The sequence below is a fragment of the Osmerus mordax genome, chromosome 19, assembly GCF_038355195.1.
Source record: "Osmerus mordax isolate fOsmMor3 chromosome 19, fOsmMor3.pri, whole genome shotgun sequence".
In the NCBI taxonomy this organism is placed as follows: Eukaryota; Metazoa; Chordata; class Actinopteri; order Osmeriformes; family Osmeridae; genus Osmerus; species Osmerus mordax.
Genome location: NC_090068.1, coordinates 11,281,402 through 11,296,706, shown reverse-complemented (window position 1 = coordinate 11,296,706; position 15,305 = coordinate 11,281,402). Strand labels below are relative to the sequence as shown.

Here is a 15,305-nt window from a genome sequence, read left to right as displayed (position 1 = left end):
TTAGAAGAAGAGCATGGTTTATGGGTCTTACAGGACAGGGGGAAAAGTTAAAAAGTACTTAGTGACTAAGTGATTTAAAGTGACAGGGAACAAGAAACATCTACATGCGCAGACGGTCCCTAGTGAAGGGTACTCCAGTGGGTGCAGTACCTCGGTTGGCCACCATGACCTTCTTGATGGGTTTGTACTGAAGCGCCTGGGGGGCGCTGTGGGTGCAGCGGGACAGGAAGCATGCTCGGCGCACGGCCAGCAGCCCCACAGCTGAGCCACGCATGCTTCCAACCTGCAGTATCATCTGGGGGAGAAGAAGAAGAGTCAAGAAGTGTCAGGTGGCTGAGCGGTTAGGGATTCGGGCTAGTAATCTGAAGGTTGCCAGTTCGGTTCCTGGCCATGCCAAATGATGTTGTGTCCTTGGGCAAAGCACTTCACCCTACTTGCCTTGGGCGAATGTCCCTGTACTTACTGTAAGTCGCTCTGGATAAGAGCGTCTGCTAAATGACTAAATGTAAATGTAAGAAACTCAACAGTTACTCATTGTGGTTAAGAAGCAGAGCACAGCCAGTCCTTAACTTCTGATCTAGCAAGGAGTCTCTGGAGGAAAAGTCATAATTGTCAACCTTATAGCAAGACTGGGCATACTGTGGTTGGTCGACTATTTCTGAGATTAAGTCATGTCTTGGGTGCAGGGTTCAGTAAGAGAACTCTGTATGGAAGGGTTTGGCACACCTGGTACTAATAATTAGATGATTCATGTTTGTGATAATTGCATATGAGCAATACATCTGACAGTTATCACAAACATGATTCCGAATGTCAAACAGGTGTGCTGGATTAGGGTTAGACTGAGAAGCTACAGATCTTAAGGAACTGGGTGGAGCTACCCCAGTTTGTGATATGAGGAAGTAATAGAAGGATGAGACTTGCTTAGGCCTATGCAACAGTAGCCTTAAAATATTAAATTATTAATTAGGAAAAGCCCTGCACATCCAGAAACACCCAGACAAGATAAGACTTGGACTACTTCCATTAGACCTTGCTACTGGGGGAGATGAGTTACAGAAAGACATGCGTTACAAAACATTAAGATCTGGTAATTATTATATTATATACTTTTATTATATTCTGGTAATATGACAACATCCACATCAGTTTCAGAAATCTAAAACCGGACAAAAAGAAGAAAAGAAAACAGTTTCACATCTGAACAAACAGTCAACAGTGTTTCAACACAGCATGGGGTCCCAGACAGTCAAAGGACAAGACACATTCCAATCCTCAGGGCCGTAACCCAAGTAAAGAAGGCCTGGGAAATGATTTAGCCTGGTCTGATTGTGCCTCAAAAAAAGGATAAAATAAAAGGACTCTTTCAAGGGATCAAAGGGCATGAGACAGTCAAACATCAACAAGTAACTTAATAGATTAAATGTAGGCCAGATGAAAGACATAATGCCCAACTGACCTCCTGGCACTAGATCTCATCTACAATAAAATCTCCAAACTATTTTGAGCATCCAACATGCTAGTTTATGCTTGTGACTAGCATTACACAATTCTAGCTCCCACACAGAACATACCGTCCCATGACTAAGAATAAAGACAATGACAATACACAGTATTGTACGACTAGCAGCATTAGCTCTACAAAAAAACGAGGTCAAGTTGATCACATGGCCAACATAAAGGAAGAGGGGTCACTAAGCTTCGAAAGACCCTTCAAGTTCAACATATCAAATCAAATGGCAAGCTTCTACGTCCTCTATGCCCACGTTTTCTGAATGCAGGAGACATTTTAGATACCTTGGGTTCAGTAGTGGCGATGCCGTACGGATATTCAGGCTAAATGAAACAATACAGGAACCCTAACCAAAGCTACACTGAACACCAGGTCCGAAATCAAACAGAAACAGCTCAAACTAAACAAAAAAAGAATTGCACAAGTTAGTGAGTGAACACTAAAGAGGTTCAAAGGTCATAAAAACACTGATGGGGGATGGCATTTGGCAGCAGTCCTCAACTGACTATCTGAGGGGCCTATAGATTTCATCAAATAACAAATATTGTCCAACTCAACATCAGAACGTATCTGACCAGCAAGATCTGACTATCCAAGATAAAAAAATGACATATGGCAATTATATCTGACTAGAAACTGTCAAAGGTGCAACCTAAACAATGACCCCTAGTCTAATACAATGGATGGATTATTTAAATAAATCAAATTAATTGTGAAATTGTTTTAAAACTGAGGTAAGGGAACATGCTTTGTAGTCTCTGCCACAAGTTAATTGGTAAACGATTACACCTGTTTTACTACTATACCATAGTTTTGGTGTTCTAAATACCTTTAGGCCTGACTAGTTTCAGACAGATAAGGAGTTGTAGGTCTTGGTTTATTGAGTGCTCAGGAAATAAACTGACCTTGTAGGATTTATATGAGTACAGCATAGGCTTTGTTCTGCCTTGACATAGATTAGGAAGTGTTTCATTCAGAGGGAATTTTAATGGCACGTGAGGGCTTGTTTTAAAACCTTATTGCAGCAGGCTGAACAACTGATTGTCTGTTTCGTATTCTTCTCAACAACACAAACCATTATGAACGTAAATTACGTTTTATGTTCCGATGAGAGTATTCTCTGTAGTAAACTGAAGTTACTAATGCAAAGCGAAATATGAGCGCCTTTGTAACTATTTGGGTTTGTTATCAAAAGCAACAGTGTGCAGACATGAACCCTTTAGTGTAAGAGGGAACTGTAAACACACCCTCTCGCTGATGCAAAAGATTGATGTGAGGATAAAACCCCAACTCAGCCGCATCACTTTACAGTTGTTCTATAATTGCATACTAGAGACAATGACAAAGGTGACCATTGATCCTCTAAAAGCACATTGGGGACGTCTTGGAAGGAAAACTGGCTCAGCCGGTTTCTACAGCAACCCCTGCTCATTGTAAAAATCCCAAACCAAGAAAGTTTTTAGAAGCATGTTAAAATATCCAGTTCTCTAGCCACTTATTCTCAAATAACATTTTACCAGTCACAAGTCTCAATAAAAAAAAATAACATACAAGCTTATGAAGAGCAAACAATTAATGAAAGCTATCCAACAATTTGCTTGATTTGATTAGGTAGTCTACAAATGACTACTGTACGTTGGTTAGCTAGAGCTAGCTCTGGCTAAGTTAGAGTACTCAAACATTTTCCAGAAGCAAAGAAGTAGTCTAGCCTAGGCCTACGCGCTTTCAAAATTCAGCTATCTTGACAACTTCATCACTGTCAACTAACGCCATTTAGCCAACTAACGTCAGTTATACAATTATGTGCAATGCAAAAGCCATTCATCATGGGATGAATGACCCAAGTTAGACTAGCTCAGTCAGCTCTTGCTAGCTGGATGGCTACCATTTCATTGAGAACAAGCGTTGCTATGTGGACAGCACCACATCGTAGATGCAGCAGTCCAAAAAATTGGGATATGCATATCACAGCAACGGATGTTGATTTACACTACATTACTTGTGATGTCGTATTTATTGGTGCCTGTGTAACGCACTTACCTTTACAGTGAGTCGTGTCAAAAGCCTGGTAAGCCGATTCAGACAGTAATAATGTCTTGAGTTGATGAGGTGAAAAAGTCAACCAACCAGCACGTAGCTCGCGATGGGTCGCTGTCTGGCTTTTTATTTAGTATTGTGCACTAGTCAGACCGTTGCCTTCACCTGGCTGCACGTGGTTTAAAAGTTATATTTGGTCTGCAGCACCAAAACGACCATCATGGTGGAGACTTCACTTGGCTTATCTACGAAGACCCGGTTATGGAAATCAGTACGGCCCGGCTCTGTGGAGCGTTCCGTGCAAGGCGTAAATCAGTATTCAAACTCCCACAACGGCGTCCGCTCCAGTACCCGGGCATATAAAACGTTCGGTCCTGCTTTGCAGCTACAGAGTACGCTTTTTTCGTAAATAAGAGGCAGCCAGAATCGACCACATGGGCGGATATTGCATTTGTGTCATTCTTCACGACAAAACCGTTGTGTCTCGAATCCGGCGAACCCCGGAATCCATGCAGGGTTGTGTATCTCTGGCCACTGGTCTTTGTGGAGAAGGATAGAAATAATTGTTAAATTATTAACTGTCTGTGTACTGTGTACTGAAAGTTCACATGGATCAAGTGTAACAAATACATTTTCAGCATACACACGGCAAAACTCGTGGCTCGTTCATAATTCCCATAGAGTACTGAAAGGTGTCCATTTCATTTATATTTGTTCAAAATACACATGGTTTATTTGCACCCATGTATTGACTTTTTAATTATTATTGACTAAATAAAAATAGAAGATCCAAATGTGTTTTCATTTGTTTTTGGATTATCTCAAATTACTACTGTGATTTATATGTTCTTCTGTCTTTAATGACTAATATGTAAAATCTCAATGAACCCTTCCTTGATAAATGACATTATATATATAAAAAGTGAGGAATGATAAACAGCATGTAGACTTGTAATTTGAAGAAAAAGACAGGAGACTTGGTGTAGAAACACTGGTCAAAGAGTTTATTTAGCAAGAAAACTGACATGAGTTTAGCCAATGGAATGCATAATCTCTCATTCACCCCAAAAATGTATGACTTTACAGGAGAAGGGGGGGGAGGGGGAAAACAGGTAACTGGCAAAGTCTTCAAAAATGAAACATTTCAGAACAGTAAAAAAAAAGTCATTAGGGAATGGGAGAAAGAAATCAAAATATATCAAAGTAAGAAGCTGTCTAACTGAACATGCAGTATGGTGTGGCCAGAAGCATAGGGCAGCTTCAACACATTAGACCACAAGATTATTCACTAACACAAGTTAGGTACAAAACCACAAGCAGCACAATCTCAAAAAATCTTGAATTCAACCTTCCACCGGTAAGATGAGGAAATGTCCCTTTCTTTTTGCAAGGATGCCTTTAAAACCACCACTGAGTTTGAAAATGGATCACGTGGTGAATGGATTGAGGTCTCTTTCACCACTTTGTGAAAACAGACAACTGAGTCTGGGCAATTTCATGTTTAGAGGATAAACTGACAATCTCAAAACAATTAACTTGACTGAGTGATGAACTCATTGTGTATCAATTTGAATATCTTAATATTGAATTGTAATACTTCCCACCAAGCTTTTAAATAACCATGTTATAATTACTAACCGTTTTTGTAAGTCAGTCAGGTTTTGAACAAATTTGCTTGGTATAACCATTTAAAAGAAACTTCATGTTGTCAGAAATTACTTGCTTATCTGTCTTGAAATACAAACACTAAATGTATTTTATAATCTACTACATGTCTTTTATAATCCTGTCCTGGGCAGTTTGGAGCAAACATTTACAACCGTCTGTTGAAAGAGACTATGCAATGTTCTCAAGGGCTTGAGAAAGCACAATAGAAAAAGGATTCAAGCAGAGAAGCACAAAAAACACTCCCAAAGAAATTAAGCATGCAATACTCTTCGTCACACATACATATATGTATATATATGTATCATCTTAAAATATTGTTCACTTGTTCCTCTTGATTAAACGCATTAGAATCTGTATGCTCGTATGTTGTTAATGGAAAAAAAACCTTGAGCATATAAAAAAGATGATAAAAACACAGCTGATGCACCTGAATCAAGCAAACACTGATGTAGGGGAGGGGCAGGAGGGACAACCAAATGCAAAGCGGAAAAAATAATATTAATTAGGAGGATGGTTGAATGCTTGTTGAGTGTTGACAGTGAGTGCTGCCCACTGTTTGGTCTTATGTGGTGAAAGGTCCTTTGCTTTTTCCGATTTACTTTGCAGTCATCATCTGGACAAACTCTGCAAGACAAGATGAAGCAACAGACTTCATTAACACTGACAGCACAGATTGGATGTGTTATTTATGACAGTGTTGCAAGACAACACGTACTACAAAAAGCTTGAGTGCAAAGTCTTGAGTGCATTCAGCTTGCTACCAATTAAATAGAACGAGATGGTAATGATAATAATGTGATTTATTAATCATCGGGGGTGAACATGCGATCTCTCGCTCCGCAGACTCCTGTCTTTTTCATCTGTCCCTTTCGCTCGATTACTGAGCTGTACCAATCATAACGAGGGGATGGAGAAACTGACCTTCGTAGTTAACCTGGCCGTCTCCATCAATATCAGCCTCCCTGATCATCTCATCCACCTCCTCGTCAGTCAGTTTCTCACCCAGATTCGTCATCACATGACGCAGTTCTGCAGCGCTGATGTAGCCGTTGCCGTCCTGTAGCACAACAAACATCGTTGTCATTTCTTACAATACAGCCATCAGAAAAGATTACATTTTAAATGAGAATCCATCAATTTTATTTAAGCAAGGTACCCGCATTCAATTGAGCAGATATTTTATTGTCAGGATGCTTTGCAGAGTAATAGCATTAGGAATATCAAATGTAAGCAGATGGCTGAGCGGTTAGGGAATCGGGCTGTTAATCAGAAGGTCGCTGGTTCGATTCCAGGCCGTGTTAAATGACGTTGTGTCCTTGTGCAAGGCACTTCACCCTACTTGCCTTGGGGGAATGTTCCTGTACTTACTGCAAGTCGCTCTGGATAAAAGCATCTGCTAAAATGACTAAATGTAAAATGTATTTAAGCAGCTGACCTTGTCAAAAACTCTGAAGGCTTCTCTGATCTCTTCCTCGCTGTCGGTGTCCTTCATCTTCCTCGCCATCATGGTCAGAAACTCAGGAAAGTCAATAGTCCCATTACCTGTGGAACATTGGGGGGTCAGATGGCTGAGAGGTTAGGGAGTCGTGCTGTTAATCAGAAGGTCGCTGGTTCGATTCCCGGCCATGCAAAATTACGTTGTGTCCTTGGGCAAGGCACTTCACCCTACTTGCCTCAGGGAGAATGTCCCTGTACTTACTGTAAGTCGCTCTGGATAAGAGCGATTGCTAAATAAATGTCATGTAAATGTAACATGAAGCCGATCATGTTAACAGGAGTAACATAGCATGGCTATAGGGGTGACAAAGCACACCTATAGGCGTGACACAGCATGCCTCAGAGCAAGAAAAACATCAAACATTACATGGATCTACTTCGGACATAGATAATGTTATCTGTATGTGACAGAAGGGAGACAGATGACAAGTGCCGTTCTCACCATCAGCGTCCACCTCGTTGATCATGTCTTGGAGCTCTGCCTCTGTGGGGTTCTGGCCCAGCGAGCGCATGACTGTGCCCAGCTCCTTGGTGGTGATGGTGCCATCTCCGTCCTTGTCAAACAGTGAGAAGGCCTCCTTGAACTCTGCATGATTTGAAGAATTTTTAAGAAAAGTTAGAAGTTAATTGTGTACTAAAAAGATTTTTTGGGCATTATTTTGCCAACAAAAATATTGTGTGCTAAAAAAGGAGGCATCATACCAGCAATTTGTTCCTCTGTCAGTTGGTCTGCCTGAAAATCAAATTATGGCATGCGAATCAGATTTAAAACTGGCAGGGACACAGATCACATCTCTTCGTTGTCAAAAGCTGCAAGTGTCTAAAATAAGTCAGGTTTGCGCTGCATCCTATTTCCCATGTATGGCTTCGGTGTCCTAGAAAACACATTGTACAGGGAACGTTTGCTTGCAATGTCATCCTGCATCTAAAATGTAAACAGTTCAGACTGTGCGGAAAGAGTAGTTAGACCAGGTAGGATATTACTGGTCAATGTATTAGAATATTTCAAGTTCATTAACTAGCTACGTCCGAGCCCATGCAATGTCTCATTAACGTTACGTTAGCTCCGCTGTTAATTGCGCTGCACTCGCTGACAATCACTATCTAGGTAGTTAGCCTAGCAATAGCGGTACTAGCTAGCATGTAAACTGGCCTGTCGGGTGAATGATGTTTAAGTAGATAAGGACAAGATAACTTAAAACGGATGGTAAATCATTATATATACACACTAACCGTTCACTAGAACGCATATTATTTAAATTATAAATACATGTATCCTGGTTGGCTTGGTAGATAGTGCTAGCTAGTAGGTACCAATCGCCGGCAAGTTTTCAGTCCGAGAGTTAGTACAAGCAGGCCTTCTCAACGTCGAAGGCGGGCATTCAGCCTACAGTACACTTGCTTCCCACTACAGATTACATGTCCAACAAGCTCACTAAAAACTATTAAAACATTATGACTGTCGCTTCAAATCGATTAAAAAGCAGATTAAGCCCAAAATAGTTAATGTTAGTCTAAGTAGCAACCTAAAGTACACTATTTTTCTATCGTAGCAAGTCATATTAGCAAGTCAGATAGCTCGATAGCTTGTACCAGGCTAGCTTGCTAGCTACATAATGTTGTCTAACTGTCTTTATTGTTAGCTAGGGCTGCCAGTCTTTTCTGTGTTTGTATAACCATTCTAATGCCAGTTAATTGCATAAATTATAACTTACCATTGTAAGATGATGGTTAGTGTGTTTAGTAGATGTATGCGGCTAAGAAATAATCGACTGTATGGATTTCTGATGCTCCGCCCGGCTCACAGGTCTTCCGCGCTTTACGCCACTGCACCGATGGGCCTGATATCTGGTATTACTCCGCTTTGGCTTATGTCAAGCGAGACACTGCACTCCCTAGCAACTGAACTGTCTCCATGCGCCGACCCAATGGGTAAAAAGAGAAATAATGAAACAGATTACATGTTGTCTATTTTTCTGTAAATAACGTCGATTAACACAGTTATTTTGCATTCTTTTTCAGTATGTGCGTTTGAAATACATTCACCTGTAATTTTACATGGCTCCGCCAATTTGCAAGACTATTCTTTTTGGCATAGGCCTATGTCTTAGCTTATATTTATTGTGTAGGATATTAAACCATATTCTCACATATGGGTTCTTAGGGACTTGAAATAGAGAAACGGATGGGAGCGCATCAGCTGACCCGGTAAGCAGCACAAGATTGGTTTTCGGCCACCTGCAATGCGTCAGGGAGTCCTCTCGTGGTGGAGGGGCACGGACCATGTTAAAGCTACAGAAGCGTAAAGTGTATAGAAGCATACTGTATTTCAACGATTAGAGTAGGTAAGGTCAACATTATTTTGAAACATATCTGCCTAGTGTCCACTGTAAATTTGGGCACAAATGTGACTGTGTAGATTCTTGTTTGAATCGTGGCCTGTAAGCCACCAACTAAATAGTTTTATGGGATTTTTGACATAGAAAAAGGCAAATAAAATCCCTCTTTCACTATACATACCAGTCTTGCTCTCGTGAAAATAGCATCGTCATGAAAAACTGTCAGATTAGGCTCTCGGTTTTCGTTTCACACAACTCTACTAAATCCTCCGCCAGTGGCCTACATGCGACCGCAATGTGGCAACCACGTGTTAGTCACACGAACCACCTTAACATTCATTTGATAATATGTGGTTTCACCGGTGCCAATCACTTGTTACTTATGTTTGGCATGCTGGTGTACTATGCTACGGTAAGTCTTTCACTGTTTCAACTACATACATTTATATTACATGCTGTGATTGTCATGGGTTTTTACAGTGGGTTAGTTTATTTTGCCATTGACCATTGACCTACTTTCACCTTTGAAACATGTCCACATAAAGCCTTATCACATTAAAGCAGTGCCCTTGTGCTATTATGCATTAAGAGGCAGTGCACTCTAGCATACCGGTAGCCTACTCCTAAATGTGTCATAAAATGTCACCCCATTTTTGCTTCCTTAAGTGTGTGAAAGGCAGTCACCATGTTCCCCACCCTCCTAGCAGTGGGGAATAAATTATTAAGATGTTTTAAAATAACCAGGAGAGACCGAGGTTCCATCCTGCATTGTAGACGTGGATAAAGAATGACCTGAGAGACACCTGACACAGTCACCACCATTGAAGTGTGAAGTCAGTCGACATCAATGAGGTGAAGGTTTAAATGATGAAGTGAAGGTTGACTTCACATCATTGGAGATGGAGAAATATGCTCAATCCAGTCAAGAGTGGGCCTAAAATAAATAGCAAGACACCAAATTTAAAGTGAATTTGTTTTTAATTCCCCTTATTTTTTTGTCATGCTTCTGGAGGTTATAACAGTAGCCTTTTTGTGGCTATTGTGCTCTGATGTACATATTTTAGTCACACGGAGCAGTCATTTTTTTTGTAACATCAGAAAGGAGAATTTTACCACAAGACACCGTAACAGCTTTTAAACATCTTCTAAAGAATATTTTAAAAATCCAAACTTTTAAAAAGCTTCCCTCCACAGCTAACATGGAATGTAGTTTCAGTAACAGCACATTTCACATCTGTGTTCAAGTAACTACCAATGTACATGCTGCAAAAGGAAAAAACAAGACTCAGAGCCAGTGTACGATCAATACAGTGCATCACTTGACATTTAAAATGTAACAGAATGCCCTAAAAAAAAATAAAAAAAATAAAAAAAAAAAACACTATTTACCCCAATGAGACACAAATGACACCTCCTCTAGCCTTCTAACCCAGATAGGGGAAGTGGAGCAGGACAGCCTGCCCTGGGCCGACCACCAGTGCAGAGAGGTCAACTGAGCTGTCTGTGACCAGAGCACGCGTGTCAGTGCTCAGCCGGACCATGGCCTCTTTCGGCAGCTCGGGGTGGGTCAGCTCTAGGGTCACGGCCTCCCCGCCCCAGTTGACGGCAGCTACGTATCGTATGCTCTGGTCCCACACACGGAGGTAGGCCAGGGCGGAAGTGGAGTTGAAGAGGGGGATGTAGTCGCCGTGCTGAAGGGATCGCTCCTTCCCACGCAGGTCACTGAGGGTCTTGAAGAAGGTGCGGGTCGACAGCCTCTGGTTCCTCTCCTCCTGGGAAGTCAATTATGAAAAAAAAAACAAAAAAAAAGTGTCAGCCATGCAAGTCTAGCAATTTCAAAGGAATCCCCCTCCCCCCAATGGGATTTCCTTTTTGTAATTTACATTTAGCAGACGCTCTTATCCAGAGCGACTTACAGTAAGTACAGGGACATTCCCCCCGAAGCAAGTAGGGTGAAGTGCCTTGCCCAAGGACACAACATCATTTGGCACAGCCGGTATTCGAACCAACAACCTTCTGATTAATAGCCCGACTCCCTTACCGCTCAGCCATCTGACCCCCGATATAAAAATAACTGTGCAGCTCATTTCTAAAAGAGAAAATTAAATACATCAGCATACCTTGAGAGTGCTGTTCAGCCCTTTAGGTTCCTCCGTAGGATCCCACAGCATCATAGGAACCTTGGAAGTCGCCTGTTAAGAAGAGAAAAGCAATACGTCACACACCCCTCAACACAGGAGAACCAGCACAGGATGCAGACCTATAATACAGCAACTGACAATCCCGCCTCACCATTCTCACACACATAAAATCACACAATCATTCTGTATAGTCCCACGTGGAGACTCACCTCGTCCTCCAGGCCTATCTCATCTCCATAGTTGAAGATAGGGGTCCCAGGCAAGGTGAACATGAGCATCTGATGGAGGTTGACCTTGGTGGAGCCCACCAGAGAGGCCAGGTGGCCCTGGGTCCTGTCCCCGATGCCCCAGGCCAGCTGGGTCTGCTTTGAGGTGTCATACAGATACTGAACCACCTGGGCCCAGTCCATCCCTGTCATTCCGGCAGACCGTAGGACTCCTGACATGAGCAGGTCCACCCCAGTGGAGTTCTGTAGGACGCTGACCTCCATGGGAGAGGATTTGTCCGTAACTCCAATCAGAATCCTAAAAGGGGGGAAAAAGGACACATTTATTCATCATCTGAAATAAAGTTGACAGTCGCTGAAGAAGCATGTCAGAGAAATGACTTCACGCCCTGTGGTTCTAGTTAACGCCACTAGAGGGCACAAGGTGACCAGTAAAACTAATACGATGAATCAGTAAGCAGAGCTACAATTCCTCAATTATACAAAGGAACACCAATTGGTTTAGATGAATGAACCATCTCAAGGAGCAATAGGATAATAAATTACATTTAATCTGTATATCCCCTCTCAGAAGCAGTCATCCAGGGCTTCACTGATGCCCACAGATCAACACCTATAGACAGACTAATGTAGATGACATACCTCTTCTTCTCCACATCCGTCCCGTTGTTCTGGACAATAGCTCGGATGTCAGCCCAGAGAGAAGGAACCACAGAAGCCACGCGTTCCACCCCGGACAGCTGGACCCCGTCCACACCCTGGCTCCGCCAGAACACCAGAGCAACCTGGGGAGAGGAGTCAAACATGAACAACCCCTCACAACTCACAATGCGCCAAGATTATCCCCACCCCCTTCACTCATGTATACGCATATATTTATATACACAAACAGGCATTTCTCACACACAATTATAATAATCTATTAAAATTATAAAATGTGATTATAATTTTTCTCATACATATACAGTTGCATGTGGATTCTCACCTTGAGTCGCTCGGCAACGTTTGTGACACTGACGTTAGAGAACCATGGCTCACTGCCCTGGTAGTTCGGGGTCAGATCCAGGACCACATTAATGCCTGAACAAGAACAACAACAAGATAGATAAGATAGAAATCCAAATACCAGGCCTTAATTCACCACGCAAATTGTGCTTGGCAAAGCAAAATCCATTTATATTTTTAGGACCAGAAGGGCAAAACTCACTCTTCTTGTGCGCTGTCTGTATGAGACCCTTGAACTGCTCCAGGGTTCCGGCCTCAGATGATACCGCCTCGAAATTCAGAGTCTCGGGGTTGTTGGCCGGGGCAACATGGATTGGCCCCACCACTAGTGCCTTCACCTTCAGCTGGCCCAGACTGTCAATCTTCTGCTCCAGACCTGTCAGACAGCAGAACAAAAATGTTACGACAATTACAAAAATAAAAGTTGTTTCACCACAAGGGCCTTCGTTTCAAATGCAAAAGGTTGTGACCCTTAGCAGACCCCATTAGAAACATGCATAGTCAGTAGCAGGAAGAGTGGAAGGTTTTTTTTTGCCTGAATTTCGTCCGAGTCATAGGAAGAGGTCGGCACGTTTCGAGAGTTGCTAGGTGACAGCTGCGGCTTCAGATTAAGTGCTCCAGCAGATTCAGCCACGCCGACACGTGAACGCTACTCATCCCAGTAATCAACACTACCCTTCTGCAACCCCCCCCCCCCCCCCCCCCCCTCATTGCCCGAATTTTCCAGAGATCCTTATTCAAGAGCCCCCACAAACCAATCAGTGCCCTCAGCCTGGGGGAAAGTACCTTGCAGATTTTGAGAGTCTGAGAAGGCCTTCACGTCCCCAACTTGGTACAGAGGTCCGTAGTTCCACCAGTTCATCTCAGGGAGGTCTTTGCAGCGAGGTGCCTGCACGATGATGGCCACCGCTCCGGCAAGCATCCCCAGCCAGCCCAGCCAGAACAGGATCAGGAGGGCCCAGCGGGTCCTGACCCAACTGTGGTAGAGACAAGGGAGGGAAGGAGGTGGGGATTAAGATTAAGGGAGATTAAATTACATATCGATTGAACATCAATTTATAATACATTTGGTTAAATGTATGTAATGTAGTGATGAATGGATACAATGTCAATGGTAAATAGAGTCTGTCTTTGTTCCTATCCGAACAAAATAGGCCTATGTATATAATTAGGTTCTCACCCTGGGGTGCCAGCTACCCTGAGAAGCTCCTCCTTGGACAGGCCAGTAAATTTACTCTCCTTTTCTTCTGGGATTTTCACTTTTACGCTGCCATTTTTCTCTGTCCCAGTGGGAGAGACGGCTTCTCCATTTCCCGTCTCGTCGGCAGTCATGGGCTGCTTCTCCTGATCCATCTCGTTGAGCTCCACATCTTTCAGGTCTACCTCGGCGTCTTTGCTCATTGTGGCGGTCCCACTTAAGTCTCACTTAATATTTCTTAAGAGAAAAAAAATACAGGGGAAATTATAGACAACGTTGCAGGTCAAGACATTTTCTCGTGGCTGTCAAACTGAGCAAATAAACCGGTTTGAGTCATGACACATGCGCAATGGTATCAACCTCTAGGAGGTAACGTCAATGTGACATTGCATCACCTGAAATAGGCACAATGTGTTGAAAGCCCAAATGCCACACAAAACCCAACAAACTACAATTTCTATTAGATATTTTCGATAAATGTGAAGCGTTCTGCTTCGTCTAACAAACCCGTTAACAACGTGGGCACGGCAAACCGGATTAATCTAGTTCAATTCGCGTGCTTGCTTGGTATTAACGCGCTAAAACTATTGCCAACCTTAATAGGAATAAAATGTGCAGCTCTGTTTACCACCAAAATGACACTATTCCATTATTTGTATATTACAATTACACAAACAATATTTTGGTCTATTTAACTAAACAATACACATTTTCAAAAGAATAAAATAAAAACGACTCTCTTCTAAAATGCATTGTTTGTACATGGCAATATAAATGAGCAGAATATAATACAATGGTTTACCTGAAGAGGTTGACTGGATGTTAATTATAGTGATGGTACTCCCTGCTACTATAGCTCAGAAAATGTTTATTTCGAAGCATCAGTGATGGTAGTGGTTTTATAGCAAGCCGTCATGTCCTCAAGCCGACAACTGCCCAAAAGAATTAAGGAGGCGCTGCCACGAAAGCTAAAACTATTTAGCTATTTTCTGTTAAAGAGTTAAATTAATTATCCTGAGTGAGCCTTCACACAATTATCTATGCTATATAACGACGCCCATCTCGTGAGAAAGTCGCAACATCAGTGCGTATTATCTTCTGGAATCCTAACAATGGATACGACCTTAACTTGTCACCTTCGTGTACCCCACCCCGTCCTCTTTTTTTTGAGTTGAGACAAACAAGTGCTGTACTTGATGTAGCTATCTTTGTTCAATACCCAGAAAAACTAACATAAAACCAAAGCCAATATAGCTTGTTTTTGTTTTGAATTGCGAATTGGCTTCAAGAAATCACGTGTATTTTATAACGTCAAAGGATGTAATTTCTATCAAATCTTTTTAACTGAATGTAGGCTATGGATAACATTTCAGGAGCATGCAAACAAGTTGAATGAGAATGCATGGTTCTAAAGTGGCAAAACATGTAAAACTCAAAAAAGCCTAACCCCCCCTTACCTAGAGGAACTGGTTCCCAAATTGTGTCTAACACATTCAAAGCTTCTTTGTTTCAATAATCTCCTACCTCATGATTTAAAAATCTAAAGTCTGAAATAATTTCTAATCCAGGCTGTGTAGATCTGGAATTTTGACCACGTTAAAATGACCTGCATTCTTATTCTACCAGCTATTAAGATAATGTATAATTACTCAAGATAACATATTTACGCAAAGAGAAAAT

The 15,305-nt window shown here is 42.0% G+C and overlaps 3 protein-coding genes across 3 annotated transcripts in view; all 3 read right to left on the bottom strand.

Moving 5' to 3' along the window:
* pcxa (pyruvate carboxylase a) overlaps positions 1 to 3,783 on the bottom strand; it is a 56,242-nt gene extending 52,459 nt beyond the window's left edge. Inside the window, exons 1-2 of the mRNA XM_067256688.1 lie at positions 3,554 to 3,783; positions 151 to 295 (exon numbers count right to left, since the gene is read on the bottom strand). Coding sequence (XP_067112789.1) covers positions 151 to 295 — 145 coding nt within the window. The 5' untranslated portion in view covers positions 3,554 to 3,783. The remainder of the gene's footprint in view (positions 1 to 150; positions 296 to 3,553) is intronic.
* Positions 3,784 to 5,500: 1,717 nt separating this feature from the next.
* calm3b (calmodulin 3b (phosphorylase kinase, delta)) lies at positions 5,501 to 8,553 on the bottom strand. The gene is made up of 6 exons (XM_067256945.1): positions 8,431 to 8,553; positions 7,418 to 7,448; positions 7,158 to 7,301; positions 6,654 to 6,760; positions 6,140 to 6,275; positions 5,501 to 5,842 (listed from the first exon to the last, which is right to left on the bottom strand). Exons 1-6 carry the CDS (start codon positions 8,431 to 8,433, stop codon positions 5,814 to 5,816), a joined length of 450 nt encoding a protein of 149 aa, XP_067113046.1. The 5' UTR covers positions 8,434 to 8,553; the 3' UTR covers positions 5,501 to 5,813.
* A 1,460-nt stretch (positions 8,554 to 10,013) lies between these two features.
* On the bottom strand, positions 10,014 to 14,571 carry slc3a2b (solute carrier family 3 member 2b). Its single transcript, XM_067257557.1, has 9 exons — positions 14,428 to 14,571; positions 13,608 to 13,862; positions 13,214 to 13,404; positions 12,630 to 12,803; positions 12,408 to 12,502; positions 12,065 to 12,207; positions 11,405 to 11,720; positions 11,175 to 11,246; positions 10,014 to 10,826 (listed from the first exon to the last, which is right to left on the bottom strand). The coding sequence occupies exons 2-9, from the start codon at positions 13,826 to 13,828 to the stop codon at positions 10,479 to 10,481; spliced, it is 1,560 nt and encodes a 519-aa protein (XP_067113658.1). The 5' UTR covers positions 13,829 to 13,862; positions 14,428 to 14,571; the 3' UTR covers positions 10,014 to 10,478.
* Between the last annotated feature and the right edge of the window lie 734 nt (positions 14,572 to 15,305).

Bases quoted from the DNA above. Each gene is read 5' to 3' on its own strand.
- calm3b (XM_067256945.1), bottom strand. The intron at 7,302-7,417 runs GTATGATGCCTC...CAAATCATGCAG, and splicing joins GACAGAGGAACAAATTGCTG to AGTTCAAGGAGGCCTTCTCA. The intron at 6,761-7,157 runs GTGAGAACGGCA...AATGTTCCACAG, and splicing joins CAACGAGGTGGACGCTGATG to GTAATGGGACTATTGACTTT.
- slc3a2b (XM_067257557.1), bottom strand. From the start codon at position 13,828: ATGAGCAAAGACGCCGAGGTAGACCTGAAAGATGTGGAGCTCAACGAG. The intron at 12,804-13,213 runs GTACTTTCCCCC...GCTGTCTGACAG, and splicing joins AGACTCTCAAAATCTGCAAG to GTCTGGAGCAGAAGATTGAC. The intron at 12,208-12,407 runs GTGAGAATCCAC...TCCTCTCCCCAG, and splicing joins ACGTTGCCGAGCGACTCAAG to GTTGCTCTGGTGTTCTGGCG.